The 15,934-nt window shown below is 36.8% G+C and overlaps 1 protein-coding gene across 1 annotated transcript; it reads right to left on the bottom strand.

Moving 5' to 3' along the window:
• Nucleotides 1-2,054: 2,054 nt before the first annotated feature.
• On the bottom strand, nt 2,055-14,928 carry LOC112990552 (T-cell receptor-associated transmembrane adapter 1). The gene is made up of 6 exons (XM_026112379.2): nt 14,789-14,928; nt 9,409-9,522; nt 7,654-7,690; nt 5,718-5,779; nt 4,313-4,371; nt 2,055-3,123 (listed from the first exon to the last, which is right to left on the bottom strand). The coding sequence occupies exons 2-6, from the start codon at nt 9,512-9,514 to the stop codon at nt 2,866-2,868; spliced, it is 522 nt and encodes a 173-aa protein (XP_025968164.1). The 5' UTR covers nt 9,515-9,522; nt 14,789-14,928; the 3' UTR covers nt 2,055-2,865.
• Nucleotides 14,929-15,934: the final 1,006 nt, after the last annotated feature.

The following is a 15,934-nucleotide window of genomic DNA, read 5'->3' as shown; positions in this document are numbered from 1 at the left end:
TTCACACTGCTTTAGTTTTCCCCCTGCACATTTTTTTTGTAAGGAGTACTCTAAAAACAGGTTATTGAGACAGCACAAATCTACACATCATTTCCTTCTTGTATTTCGTTGTAATTATTTCTGAAGCTTTCTGTATATGTTAAGAATTCAAGTAATGCATAAAGGTTCTGTAGGTCTCTCTGTAATGGCTTGAAGAGGGAGCAAGATTGAACATGTACTTTCTTAGAATAATTCAGTCATTTGAAAACTATCATCTAAAAAGCCTGAAAAATATGTCTTTAGTTCAGTTATTTAAGCAAAGAGAGGGTAAAGAGCTGGAGGAATAATTCCTGGACTGTTTACAGCTTAGGGAGGAAAGCTAAATCTGGACTACAGCAGCATTAGAAGTGCCTTAGAGTTGATAGGCCAAGAAAGTTAATCCAGAAGTGGATAATTTAATGAAAGCAGTAATCAAATTTAGAAAGGAAGTATAAATTGAAGGAGAATATTTACAGAAAGTACCGTGCTCTTTAGCAAAATAAGTTGCAAGGAGAAGCAGCTGCTGAAAAGTGGTGTAAATACCTAGACTAAACGATGAAGACTAAGAATACAGAAGGAACTAAATGTGCCTAAACCTTATTAAGCATGCTTGTTATGTGTGCAGTCAATGAGAGAAGTGTGTGCTTTATTTCTGTAAAACTAATGATCAGGCTGAACGGACAGATTGAACTTAGGTAACTTGTTGAAGTTCTTTGACCTTAGAATTTTTGAACGAAGAGCGTAACCAACAGTGCAAATGTGAGAAATTTGGGGAATAGCTGTTCTTGAGCAAAGCTACACAAATTGTTATGAAAATTATGAAAACGTCCCTTTTCTCAAGTGTGTTTGAAAAATAGTAACAAATAGACTCTTGGACCTGTGCTTATTTGCTTGAGAGCTTGTTCAAGAAAGCTTTTACCTTTAATCATCTCAGAGGGTCCGAATATTGCATGTGATTGGTGTGTCAGCTAAACTGAAATCTTTTTATATAAATACTTTACATATTATTAATGCTATTCAAACAATTTTGATGTGTGGGGCTAGGCAAGAACCTGTTGACATGTATTTTATTTTGTCTTTGTTCCCAGTACGGAACTAAGCTATAAATAATTCCTTCTAATTCAATCAAATTAGGATAGTAGTACTTCATCATCTGTCTCAGCATTTAGCTTTGGATTCTTCCCCCTCTTCCCCCCAAGATCTCAGTCTGGGGAATAGTTTAATGTAATGCTCCATTAAAGTGTTCTTCTATTGATTCTCCAAAAGTACTTTTTGCTGCTTCTCTAATGGTAGTTGGTCTAAGGCCATGACAACACAGCTATTTTAATTCCTCTTTAATCGACATTGTTTCTGAGGTAGTAATAGCCAAGCATGTATTGACCTGGCTTCCCCATACAAAAGGACATGCTAGCTTATGAGAGGCAGCTGGGCCATGGGGTTGGCCCCTTTCTCTTGGTCTACTGTAGAAGTTATGCCATGTTAAAGAGGCTCATTAACTGAGCTAAGCTCAGACATGAACCAGCCTGTCACTGAACTGTTTCTTTTATAGTCACTTTTTTTTTTCCTCCATAAATTTGCCACATTTCTGGACATGCCTAGCCACTTCTGGTTTTACAGCAGGTGTCAGCCTTTTGCACAAAGGGTTTTTTCTGTTTTGTAACTGTTTCCAGGACTGCTAGCTCTCCTTCAGGAACTGGAATGCTCTCAGGGCTCTGTATATACTCTTGAGCTCTCTGGCAACGTGTTCTGCATGGATTTTAAAGGCCCTAATATGTTTTCCTGAGAAGATCAAACTGTCTGACACCTGAAGGCATACGTATAACATCAACAGTGTCTTACTCTTTCATGCTACTGCTACATAATGACTCCCAGAATGCATTGCATAAAAATGAATTGTCTCTATAACAGCTTACTATATGATGAGGTTAAAGTCTAAAGATGAATGTGAACACTGCGAGTGATTTAGGGAAATAAAAAGCTCTTTCTAATTTCTTAAAATACTTGTTAAAAATGATAATGTAAAACCCAGTAGGAATTTAAATATCAATTACAATATTGGAAGGAAAAAATCCTCCCTGCAAGTTTTATTTTTACAGATCACTTGCCAATATCTTTACAGACTGTTGAATATGGATGGATACAGCATTATGTTAGCGGAGGAGCGAAGATTGGAGATGTGTTCTGGTATTGTTCACAAAAGGAAACTAAAGGTGTATAAGGATATTGTGAAATTTTGCTAGACGTACAAGTACTAACTTAAGTTGTTAAATTATTCTCTGATTAGCTTTACATATATTATCATATTACTGTAGACCAGTCACAATGGGAAAGTACAAAATGTTCAAGAGCAGAACAGTTTTTAATTGAAAAATCAACTAAATTCTTAGCTGTGCAAATGTGAAAACAACTTTTTTTCCAAAGTGTGTTTTTAAAACCACCTTGCTAAAACTTAGAACAGTGAAACTGTGCTAGAGGTCTACAAACAACTGAATGGTATTTTGGGACTGATTGAAGTAGGAATTGCTCATGGTCCTTTGAAACAAAAGATTAATTTTTAATGGAATAAATACTAGGTCAATGCTTCTTTGGAGTCAAATTCTGAGATACCAGCACCTACAACTCCATTCCAAAACATCTTTGGAAGGGTAGGTCCTTCAAAGTGGCAGTCCGGATCTGTAGTTACTTCCTGCGTAGTCCATACACCCAGAAGACAATTTGAACGCTTAACTTACCCATTTTACACCATTGATATGTCAGTTTGCCAGGATATTATAATCATTCATTGTTCCTCCAGAATGAACAAGCAGATCTCACTTTATGATTGCATACTCCCTTCATGAATCCACTTCAAATGTTCTCCTTTGTAGTATGAATCAAACTCATTAATCTGATGGGATCATCATGAATGGCCTCTGCCTTTGCCGTGTTTTCAGCAGCCAGTTGCTCACTATTGAGATAAATGCTGACTTTGGAAGGTGTGACGGTGGGTTTAGATGGTCCTTGATCTTCTTCTAAAGAAGGCTCCTTCTTTCTCCTTGGTTTTCTGCGTTTTCCCTTGATACTGTGATCAAGGGAGGCATAGCACATCTGATTGGCAGACTCCACCTAGAAGGAAATTCACTTTGTATTTAACATTCAGTAGTAATGCTCGCCTTAAAATTATATCTAAGGTTTTGTGTATGTCTGTATTATATGGCTGAAGTTTACCAAAACTAGCTGCAAATGAGCTTGTAGAAAGTACAAATGATTAAGCTGTGGCAGCAGAGAAACCAGACCAATGTACCCCAATGGTAAGTGACTCATGTTCTTAGGGCAGTGGTGATAAGGAAAAATTCATCAGTGTATCATCAGAAAGATTCTCTATTGGAAAAAGGGTATTGTATTAGTCCCTGTTCTTTGGGATGTGAGACATTCTTTGGCCTGTATTTTTTTTCCCACCATTTCATTTATTAGAATCCAGTCATTAGTGACAACATTTTTCACAGGCTTTGTGTGTCTGGAAAGCTTCTGTGTATATATAATCTGTTTTTCAGTGCAAAATCTATGCTATGGGTGTGTTTCTTCCGCTTCTCTCGATGTGTTTTTCAAGTAAAACTGGGAAGCACTTTTGATATAGGAACTTACATGGATGATTGTGTTTCTGTGAGTTTTATGCAAACAAGTGTCTAGGTAAAGGATATTTATGCCCCCTGGAAGTATCTTGGGAAAAGAGAGAGGCTGGAGTCACTCCTTAAATACCTGGAAACTAACACAGGAATTGATACTGTGAATGTTTCAATTACAGAAGAAATTCAGTTGAAGCTTGCATGTTTTTAGGGATCCAAGTAATTCAAGAACAAAATACAAATCAACAGACGATCAGGCTTCTTTCATTTATTAAGGCATACAGATTTTGTGCTGGGCAGAAGAGAGTTAGTCAAATAAATGATTGTCATGTGACTCAGCCTGTATTTTTATTTGATTGATGACCAGAAGAAATAAATCTAATTCCACACATAAGCCAAGGTTGTAGCTGCAGGCTTAATTTAGCCTGTTCTGCGTACTTGTGACTGAGCTTTGTCATGCCATATGGATGGAAATGAGCTACCTATAATTCTCCCTCATTAATGGCCCAGACTGAGCATAAGGCCCAGTCTGTGCTTAAATTCACTGATGAATTGAGACATGGTAATTTTTTAGATGAGCAGTATGAAGATTTTTGTTATGTATTGTCATGGGATAAACACAAGAGCTCCAAGACAGACCAACATACCCTAATTCAGAAATCCAAAGTCAAATCAAAAAATAAAGATACCTGTAGTTCGTTAACTGGCCTTTGAGGCTGGGACTTCATCTGCTCATAACAACATTCCTCTAGAGTTGATCAAAGTTAAAAAAAAAAAAAAAAAAAAAAAAAAAAAACTTTAGTTAGTAAAAGAGCCGACTGAGGATTTAAAGATCAACCAGATCCTCCTTATTACAGAACTAACTCTCCCCAAGTTTTCTTTGGTAGAAGTTTGTTTTTTGTTTTGAAGTCTCACACGTAGATATCTCCCTCTACTTATAGAGGGGCAAATAGCTAGGAAATTCAGATGCTTGTACTCTGAAACCAAAGTTCATTTTCTATACTTATGGATGGGAATTTTCTCATTATTCTGTAAGCAGATGTCATTTTAGGCTCCTGAGCAAACATCTTACAACAGGGGGTAACTTCATATTTGGCATATTTGTTAGTGTAGGCAATCTTTTCAGGTACAAGGCTATGCAGAGTCCAGGAGGAACACTTGTTGGCTGAGAATGATGCTACGAGTTGCAGGAGCTAGTGATTAAATTCTATTCCTGACACTATCTTTAGTTTTTTGTGATTTTAATTCAAGTTATTTTCTCATGCCACATCTCATTTTAGACATTGGTAAAATAGATTACTTAAAGTTCTGAGGCTTATGTAGTGTCAATGCATTCAAGTGTTGGCACAGCTAAATTTAGGGAAGTTATATATGTGAAAATTGATTTTTCCCATTAAAGTAGTTTAGTTCAATTTTGCTTAACCCCAAATAAGACTAGCAAAAAAGTCGCATCTGTTACCTAATACCTGCTTTAACACAGTAAAGGCTCTGAGATATATGCTTCAACCTATCTAGCTCTAGTTGTAGTTATGCGATGTTACTGCCATTAATGTGGTACCTTTCTGCCAGGCATTATTACTTCAGTTCAGCAAAGCAGAGGAAAGCTATGCCTGCCCACCGCTCAGCCACTGTGGGCTGTGTTTGCCCACATCACTGATATGCAAGTTTGCAACAAGAGATGGATCTGCAAATAGCCACAGCAAGAAAACAAAGTGTATCTTCCTGCCAACATCTGTGGGGACAACGACTTTGGGCAGAGGGTAGTTTTGTCTCAGACTGCTTTAATGTTCCTGAATCAAGCTGTTACTTAAACAGATGCAACTCTACATGTAGAAAAGCTCTTGTTTTTGAGATATTTGGCTGAACTGAAGCATTTGGATTGTAAAAAGTCAAACTCAACATGTGATCTGGTATTATGAATAGTAATGCAGTACGGTTGTTTGTGGTTCTATTCTCAAGGATTAATACCGCAATTAAAAAGCAGTTGATTCTCACGTTTGCTATTTAAGAAAGACAGAAAGTGTTGATCATTCTGCTTTTAACCATGCATTTATTATATCCACTGAATGGATATGTTCTTTAAGTGAGGCTTACCTAAAATATCTTGACTGAGATTGCCATAAACTGGGTCATCTTCTGTATAATAGCCATCATAGCTAGAATGAGAATGGAGAAATACTTTTAATTGGCATAATAAGGTTAATTTAGGACCCCACTATTCTACTTCACACATATATAGCAATAGCAGATTATATGTGACCTAAAAGACAGGACAAAAATATGAGGGGAAAAATAATAGTTTTACAGAAGGGTCAGAAAGGGTGTTGTCCATATCCTGAAGAGAGACATGCTCTCTAATGAAGACCTTAACTCTTATTTCCTGTATCTTAGTTAACATAAAGGTAATCTTAATTGGTATAGTTCTAGAAGTAGTAATAATCACTTAACTTCAGTGAAATAAATCAGTGAAAAGAGGACTGAAAAGGAGTTCATGGGTCAGTGTGTCCAATCTCTTACTCTATCTGGTAGGCATACCATATAATGCCTGTGAGAACTGCATCAAACTTTTCTAATCCTGCTACTCATTTTTACTCTGACTGCTCTGATATGGAGCTTCATATTGCCAACAGAAACTTATTCACGCAAGATATCTATTTCTTCTGGAGCCAAAGTCCTTTAGCCCAGAGAAATGTGCTCCCTTTCAGATGATCACCCCTTTCATGCATCAGCAGCTGAGCCTTGCCTTTACAAGCCACATCTGACAAGACTAGGGGAAGGAGGAAAACGTTGAAGAGGCCCGTGCCCATATAGTTTTGTGGCACAGCAGGAGCACATCTGTCATGTGAAACAAGTGGTGCTGAGGAGTGGACAACAACACCACGTGCATTTGGGAGGGGTTAAATTTGCATTAGCTCGAGCCTGGTCCCATGCACTGAACTCCCGTGAGCAGCTGGAGTATGTGAGGAGCAGTCCTGGAGCATGGCTTCTCGTTGAGTCTCATCTGAAAGGAAGCCAGTTCATGTGCTCTGAGACCGCTTTGCAGTACGAACCAAAGTGCTAAATGGGGCTCTTTGGGAGGTTTTCTTAAAAAGTGCACTGCTGATTCAAACTAAAATACTTATGTGGGCACACCTAGAAAAGACTAGAACAAAGCTCAGCTTTAGGTTTTTGATGGCATTCTATATGTAATGACCTGGTGTTGCTTGAAAATGTTTTTAAATATGTTTATGAAAATGGGAATTGTAAGTGGGAAACACTGGGTGATCCTGTCCCCACTGCATCCCTATACTGTGCCTCTTCAATAGGATGAAGTAATGCAATATAACACCACTTTTTTATATTCTTTGACTGAACAGACCCAGTAATATACAAACCGACAGGCCTCCCAATTTCAAGTAAGTGTGTTGTTGAGGGTTGCTGGGGACGGGGGAAGGATTTTGTATCTTTTTTTTCAAGGGCCTTTTACATTTGAGGTGGGATGAAATTCTTTCCATCTCTGTTTTCTAAAGCAGTTATTTTGACGTGGAATAAGAGAAACAGACTGATAACTGATCATAAGCTATACAGCAGCTGTGAGCAATGTAAACAGACTTTTATTGCTTTTGAATGGAATGTGTAAAAGAGGGTATGAAGTGTAAATACATATAAATTACTGCTCCACAAGTATACAGTATCAGACTGTAATTCTCTAATTTATCAGCTTTCTGAGAGCTCCATTTAATTATTAGAGGGTCATTGAGATTGAGTGGCAATAAAGTGTTTTAGCTCAATATCTTTCACTTAAATATATAAAATTTATCATATTAGTATTACATTATTTGATTATTGGTAAAATGAATGCAGTGCCAATGCAATATTTTTCCTGCTTTCTTCAGAAAACATTTATTTGTAACCATCCCACTCTCTCATATTTCTATGCAGGTGTCATGACATCACTGGAATTTCTTCTGTGCCACCCTCCAAAGCCATCTATCATTATTTATTGCTTATTTTACCCATGTTGGAAAGAAATGTTTTTTATCCAACCTACCTTGGACTGTAGTCTTCACAGTCTTTATACATTTTAGCTGCAAAATGTGTTAAAAAATAAAGAAAGTCAAAAGAAAGGGAAAAATTACTACCGTTGAACATTTCAGATTATTGTCTTAACTGCTTTCCATATCACTGTAGAGAGTAAAATTGAAACCTCTAGGCTCTCAGCACCTTCAGTTGTCCCCCTTCTCTAGTCAAATACTTTTAATTTAAGACTACTCTAAGAAATGCTTGCGAATCCAAGCCATGCTTGTAGAGTCTACTTATGTTAGGACAATCCTTGTTCCAGGCCCCATTTTGTTAAGTAGTGCATGTGTATAACAAAGACAGTGCTTTCGCCCCAAAATACATTCTAACACATAGGACTGATTCCTTGTTTCTTCCCCCTCTTTCTTCCTCATCATCTTTTTCTCTGGCTGGTGCATCATGTGTTTATATTGCAAGATGAAGGGTTCATTCATTTTACTAGATTTTTTGCTTATATATCTGAAGGAGAGATCCTGTGATCCACAGATGAAGCAGCTGAAGCAGAGATGCAACAGCTACAAGCAGATTAGTTGTTGCTAGAGCTTGATTAATAACTCAGGAGTGCCCGACTTCCTATCCTGCGCTCTAGGACTCCAGGATTTGCCATAAGATCTGATTCCATGAATAGTGCAACATCAGCCAGTCTGACGGCAACCTTGCTTAAGGTCAGTTTTGTAAATAACTCATTTTTCATCATAGAAATACCTGTCTAGTAACACTAGAAGACAAAACAAAAAAGCAACACTCCCACCCTGCAACTCTAAAGCAGCTATTTTAGTATCCTGTAGTTCTACCAATTCTCTTATTCTTGGTGAATTCAGTTTATAAGCATAGGCTTTCTGTTTATGTAAATTATGTATGTATATGGACATGTTTAAAGTGGTTAAATCCACCAGCGTTTGCCTGCCCACTCCTATGCATACAGGGCAGGTACCAGTTTTCCTGTGTGAAGATGGTTGTTCCTGAATAGGAGTGGAGAGGATTGTACAACTGAGTAACTATATAATTGTCTGCATAAGACAGGTTGTACTGGCATAATCAATTCCGTTAAAAAAAAAAAAAGTCATAGTTAATTTTAACCAGAAATAGAATATGAATGTGGTCACCATGTAACATAAATTAAACAAATTATTTCCTCACTGTTAGTGACACATTGGTTTAACAGCTACATTAGGATCCCACAATGAAAAGCACTTGGAACATTTTTTCAAAATTGATTAAATATAAAATGTGTATCAAATCTGAAATTCAAATGAGCATTGAGGAATTTTGGGAGGAGAAAGTTTTCTCAAATACATTTTGTATTAGCACAGTTACTTAAAATCTTTTTTTTTAAATTCAAGCATGGATGTGAAATTAGTTACGTGAAAAGTACACTTAAAAAAAGGAACAACACACTTTTAAAACATATTTACAAAATAAAAATTCATCCAGTACTAAATTCTTCACTTTGTTCACGTTCTGTTGGTTTGTTGTTACAGAACAGATTTGGATAGCTGTTTATAGCAGGGGTTGGGCAGCTAGTAATTCTGTAATCATATCTAACTCTCCTAAAAAAAATTTAAACCATCAGGTCTTCACTACTAGACTCCTTCTTGCCAAAAGATGACTTTAAGTTTCAAAGGAATCAATTTGTTGGCTTGACATCTCCTAGCAGTGATGACTTTCTCTACAGTTACTTCCAAACACTCCAGCTCCATTCCTTGTAGAGAGGGACATCACTTACCTTCTCGCTTCCTTTTCATATAGTGTGAAATATTCAATATCAGTGAAATAATCAGAGCCAAACTCAGAAAGGCCAAAATTCCCCAGACAGAAAAATGGCAGTCCATTTCTGCACCTGAAAGAGAATCCTTTTATAGTATGTGTTGTCTTAACAGTTGTACTGAATTCTTTGTGGTTGGTTGCTTTCCGCTATCTGTAATTCAAGCTGCTATTTCGTCGTTTACTCTGTGACAGCCATTGCTATACAAACTAAATAATTAATATAAAAATGGATGCTAAATAATAAACAGCAACATGGATGAACTGTTAATGCAGCTAGTTTCACAACAACTCAGCTAAAGGTTGGACTACTGGTTTGCCTGTAGTATACTGTAAAAATCAGGATTTTGCTGATGAAAAAGGTCATTTTAATGAATAGCTTTGAAATTATCTGTGTAATTATCTTGAACTTACTATTTGCAGTAACTTCTTGGCTGAATCATCAAGTTTTTTGAATCAAGCTCTGAAGATGACCTCTCTTCAGTCAAAACAATTTGTGTTGCTGGAAATTTATCTGAATAATAACTAAGGCCATAAGGTTTTAACTCTCCTTGCCACAAATTTCAAAGGTTGGTTGTGTGTGTTTTCTTGCATCTCTTATTAAAAACATTTACAGAATGTAAGAAGACATAATGGCAAAACAAGAGCAGCAGCTGGAAACCAGTGAAACCCAGACTGGCTGCAGAGCAAGACCTCAGCAACTCCTAAAGAACCACTTAGGAAAGAGTAAGTAAAAGTAATTGAAATGAGCCTCCCTTTGCACTAAACCTTCCTCTCCTTGACGCTCTATTAGAAACACAGGAAGGAACCTCCACAGAACAACTGCATTTTGTCATTTAATTCATCACAACGTCATCACACACCTTGCTCAAGACAATAGGCTATTTGTGACAGTCTCATGGCCAAGATGACCAATGTAGCTGCAAAGGACCTGGGAAATCCTTCCTTAACAGAGGAAATGCTGAGCCAAATACCAGTGGAGCATGGACTCTAGGTTTTCACTTTCCCCATAGGCATATTTCGTGTTCTACTTGATCTAGAGTGTTTGAAATAAAGTCTGGTCCAAAAACCTAACAAACTCTACTAATACTGCACAGAAAGGCCTAGCTGGAGCAAAGAAGTCAAGGGGAGAGGTTGGACAATACTGTCAGGGTGAGATTTGAGCTGGCCCATAATATTCCTCTTACTTGCTTTCCATGTAGCAGGATTCTTTCAGGGCTTTGGCATTTTGTTCATTTCTTAATGAAAGGCTGAGGTAAAGGAAAACTAGAAAAAATATTCTCACATTGCAAGCAGGGGGAAATGCATTTCCTCCTGCCGAGAAGACAAGAGTGTTCCTCCTTGACTCCCTAGCTCCAGCTCGCCCTAGGAACTGCCCCTTTTGGTTGTGGTACTTTGTTTTTGTTCCCCAATGATGCTGGTGTTGCAAAAGCTCTTTTAGTTTTGCTTTATTCCAAGCCACAGATACATTTTATGATGATGGAACAATGTAAGATAATCCTTGGTAGTGAAAAAACACAAATCACAGGCTTCTATGGTGCAAATTTCTCTCCTGATCAAAGCGCTCTTTTAGAAAAACACAAGACAGCAAATAGGCTGTAACTTTCTGACAGGCTTGTGACTGTTTTTGCACATGGTCCTTCCAGCCATGCTCCCTCCATTTATTGTTCCTTTTAAATGAAACAGCCAATTTCCCGTCCTTTCTTTTTCCCACTCTAGTTCTCCCGAAGGTATTTCAGGGCTCTCCATCAGTGTAATGACACTTCTTATGTTGACAGGCACTTTTTTGCAGTGCAATACAGTCATTCAGGGCAGCAGAGAAATTGCCTATGAAGCAGCTATATATTACTCCATCTTTTCAGAGGAAGAATTGAAAGAAAGGGACATCTTGCCTTACGAAAGTGGTATCAGGCCACATCAAGAACCACCTGTGTTTGGAACCTCGTGGAGATGCGTTAATTGCACTCTGAAATTTGCATCCTATGCAAATTGTCCAGACGATGACTAGTCTCTATCAAAGTCAAGACTTTTTAATCTAGTGCCTAAATCATAAGATCATCCTTCTTCCTTCTCCTGTCTTTTTATCTTGCCTGGAGCAATTGTTTTCCATTTTTCCCATGTTCATTTCTCATTGCTTTTCCTAAAAATTTATCTTGTTTGGGGAGCAAGAGCAGTATCGTGGCCTGAGGGAAGAGAAGCCCGAGTACTTATAGATTGATTAGAATAAAAAGTGTGAGTAGAAACCTAACGTGCAACTCGGACCTAAGTTTGTACTTTCTTCTTGGTACTGAATGTTATCATTCATCTTTCAGGAATTCTATTTTTCCCTGATGTTCCCAGAGTAGGTGAAGGACTTTTTTAGTCACAGATTGAGTATTTTCAGCCCGAACTGAAGTAGAGGAGGTAACCAAATTTTTGAGGACAAGTATCTTTTTTCTTAAATGTTTCAGCTTATTATTTAAATTTGAATTATTACTAATAGTAAAGGTTGGAAAATAGATGTTTCCCTGTTCAGTTTCAAGTTTAACTTCTGCAGTATTTAAGGAATTCCAATTTTCTAGGCCTTTAAAAATATTCTAGTAAAACAGAAGGCCTGAAACTTGAATTTCTAATAAAAGGTACTGATGTTATAAACCTCACAATCTATAGTTCTTTCTTAAGTATAGTTTAAAAAAATGCATGGGTGTGGAGAGCAGAAGGAAACAAGAGTTTAATTAACTCCTAGCTGAACACAGCTTAGATTCTTAATTTTAATATTCACTTTCCAAAATTCTGATTTAAACATCTGTGTTTCAACAGAATGTATACAAACATATGTGCCACTTCAGTATCTTCTTCTGAAACCTAACTCTGTCTTACCTTTGCAATATGAGCTATTTGCTTGTCAGCCAACACTGCTTATGTTTTAGAAATAAAAACAATTTTCAAATCCTCCATAAAGTCATAGCAAAAGCTTTGGTCAGACACACAAGTGCCTCGCCATATGCCCTGTGCTTTTCTAAGGTCAATTTTAATTTAATCTTACTTTCCAAGTACAAAGTATGAGACTTTTTTTTATAGCCTAGCTTTACAGATACACAACTCCCTGCTCTTTCCCAGCTCCCAACTGTTCTTTTACTGCTCTTATAGCTGTTGCCAATATGCTAGCTATTTACAGTTGTAACTGAATTATTTAAATATTTACTATGTTGACAACAGCAGTAGTAGAGGGAAACCTGAACACTTCTGTGAAGAACAATTTGTCTCCACAGATAACTACAGCAGTGTCTCTATATGTATGACAGCAAATTGTGACAGCTAACTGGCTGTGCTAAAGACAAAAAAAAAAGAAAGGCAAGCGTGAATGGAGAGTGAAAAATAAACAGAAAGAGAAGCCTAATTATTAGACTAATTATTGGTTTAAACTGGTCTGAAGTAGTATCTTTTATTCTATTCTCTAATTTTAATTCTCAACCAATCACCTACTGTTAATCGTGGCAAAATTTTTTTTTATACATTGTTTGTTCTGAAGAACCTTAGCACAGCATTCAAAGGCATTCTCACTCCTTCGCAAATAACAGCCATTAAATTGAAATTTAAAAAAAAATTTAGCTTTGAAAAAAAAGTCCTAAGGAAAAACTATACACATGAGAATAACAGACTATTATTTTAATATGATAAGCTCAAATTCTATGAGGGTTTTCTGCAATAGTCTAGCTGCAATAGGAAAACCTGAAAGTGATGGTAGTTTGTTCAAGAGCAATAACCCAGAAACTGTTCTTAAAGCAATGTGAAGGAAAAGAATTCATCATACGGTCAAAGGTTTTCATGAGCAGGACAATAATTCTGTTTTTTATTTATGAACAGTTGGGAAGCGGGAGCAAGTACTCATTGCATAGATGTCAGTTTTTTCAATGTCTAATACCAGAATCTCTTTAATATTAATGGTACATTCCTATTCTGCTGTTTTTTCATTTCTAGTTTGGAAACAGCATCAAACTGGGAGGTGCATCTAAGTGTTATTTCTATCTAAGGTAACTGACTCCATCTGATGATGACTTTTCATTTCTGACTTTAGGAACAGAGTTACTCATCTCCCTTTAGCATATTTTACACTGCTCTAAATTAACAGTACTATATGCACATAACAAAATCTAAGGCATTAAAAACAAACAAAAGGCTTGCTAAAGATGCAGTTAGTTGTGCTTTTTTTTCTTTTTAAATCTCTTCTGACAACTTTCTCCACCAAGGGAAACAAGATACAGGATAAACAGACATTTGGTCAGACTCACTACAGTTCTTGTTTTCTGTTTGCAGGGTCCATTCTACTGTAATTTGAAAACAAACAAACGAAAAAACAAAATAAACTCTCCTGGATTAATTTTTGCTCTTCAGTATTACTGTAACTCAAAGGAGTGGCCATAATTATCCTTTCGTAAAAATGTACCTACTTTTGAGGAATGAGGCAGTTTTAATGATTTGTAGCTGAAGATGGCTGTTTTATCCTCCTAACAGCAAAAGAATAGGTAGTAGAAATACTAAGCGCTTTCCCTTCTTGTTCTTAAGGTATTTTGTTTAGAGAATCTATCACAAAGGGTAACGGAAATATATCATTCCTCCTTTAGTCTTTTCTACTGAAAAGGATCAAGAGGTAGGGAATATACAGAGATTTGTCCAGCAAGAATTGGACATGCCATCTCTGATATCAATTCATCAGTCATGGAAGCGTATTAGTTACTTTGGTCATTACCAGATTTGAGAAGATGGTCGGGAGCACAAAAAGTATTGTTTCCTATTGTTTCTGTCTGTCTGCAAAATTGTTGAAGATAGGACAAAACTATTTTTTCCCTCTTCAATTAAATGGTGAAATAAATATTCTGTAGTAATGACCCTTATCAAAAATAAACCCATTAAGAGACTTATGACTGATGATATGTTAAATTAACATTAATAAAACTTCCACCTGTGTGAACTTTCAAGGAAGTATTGATTCTCTGGAAAGGAGTCCTTAAACTGCAATTAATTAGTGCACAACTAATTGCTTTGTAAGATACAAACTTCATACTTCAGAAGGGAAAAAACATGTACTAGAATAAGAAGCCCTCCGAACAGTAAAGATTTTAAGCACAAAACTGATGCCAATGCTTATTCTTCATTAACAAATCTTAATGCATTTGCCAACTTAGCTGAAGATTAATGAAGGTTTAGCTGTTGATGATGACTCATCATCATCATTATGATTATTATTAATAGTTTGACTTCAGAACACTGAGCAGCCTTCTTGGGGAACTGGTAATCTATCACAGCACATTTTTACTGTTCCCTTTTTTGCATGCCCATAATATTGAAATGACAAGACTTACCTGTTTTCTTTTTATCGTTTTTAGGAATATTCCCCGCCCCTTTATCCAACAGGAAACCAAGTTACGCTGTGTAAGCAAACCTTGGATGCCCTTTTGTTTTGGACCTAGCAGTATGAATTTATCTCTACAGCTGCCGTCAATCTTAAAGGTCTCTAGCCTTTAGGTTTTTTTTTTTTTTTTTTTTGCCTGCTTTCTTACAAACAGGAAATGTGGTGGAGGCTTTTACAATCTCATGATCAGGCTGGCAGTCTCCTCTATTGTTTGCCTCCAAGAGAGGAAGAAAATACTTACGTGTGCACTTGCATTTGTTACTCACCTGTCTTGCCACAGAAGAGCACGTACAGGACTACCAGCTCAATTTTGTGTGATACAAACCTACTTTTGGAACACTTGCATGAGACCTGTACTCTAGTAGTGTACTTTTGAATTCACTGAAATTATTTGGATGTCTGTTAAACTAGACTACAGAAATATTTTACCTAGAAGTGCTATTTGACTCTTTATCTCTTGAAGTTTCTAAATCAAGTCTGAATGTCCATCGTTGAGAGAGCCCACGGTTAAGCTGAAACTGGATTCTGAGGCATGCAGAAATTACATAGTTGCTAGCTATGGAAGGTCTGTCTAGGATATCATAATATGCTTCCTCCATTCTTTAAAGTCTATGACTCTGGGCCCACAATCCAAAATAGTTGGGGAAAGAGAGGCTAAGTCAGCATGTGGCTTATTGTGTGTTGGTCTTCAAAATTTAATGAAAGATGCCTGTGTTTGGGTAAAGAAACCATTTTATTCTCTGAATTGCAGTGGCTTCTTCTAGAGGAAGCTTGCACTCTGAGCACTGTCTAAGAGGCTTTCCTTTAACTTTGCAAGGGTTTTTTTGTAGAGCAAATGGCCTTATTTTCAGTATAAGTGGGAATAGTTGCTTAAGAGGAAAAGTGAAACACATGACTACCTTTATCTTTTTGGAATAAGTACATTGAAACGGCCTTCTGTGTAGTCTAAGAAGGAATGTAAAACATTGCTCTTTGGGCAAGGCTCTTATGGGAGAAAATATCCTTTACATTATATGCTTATTTGTGATGTTTTTACTTCAGAATATTAACTTCTATATTAACTGCCTCAGATCAACATTTAGGAAGTAAATTACTG

This window comes from Dromaius novaehollandiae, chromosome 1, assembly GCF_036370855.1.
Source record: "Dromaius novaehollandiae isolate bDroNov1 chromosome 1, bDroNov1.hap1, whole genome shotgun sequence".
Classification (NCBI taxonomy): Eukaryota; Metazoa; Chordata; class Aves; order Casuariiformes; family Dromaiidae; genus Dromaius; species Dromaius novaehollandiae.
This window is presented reverse-complemented; position numbering and strand designations above follow the sequence as displayed.

What these genes read in the sequence shown, in the direction of transcription:
- LOC112990552 (XM_026112379.2), bottom strand. Translation starts at nt 9,514, where the DNA reads ATGGACTGCCATTTTTCTGTCTGGGGAATTTTGGCCTTTCTGAGTTTG. An exon ending in TATGAAAAGGAAGCGAGAAG is followed by an intron (nt 7,691 to 9,408) that starts GTAAGTGATGTC and finishes CACATTTTGCAG; the next exon opens with CTAAAATGTATAAAGACTGT. An exon ending in GGCCAGTTAACGAACTACAG is followed by an intron (nt 3,124 to 4,312) that starts GTATCTTTATTT and finishes ATTTCCTTCTAG; the next exon opens with GTGGAGTCTGCCAATCAGAT.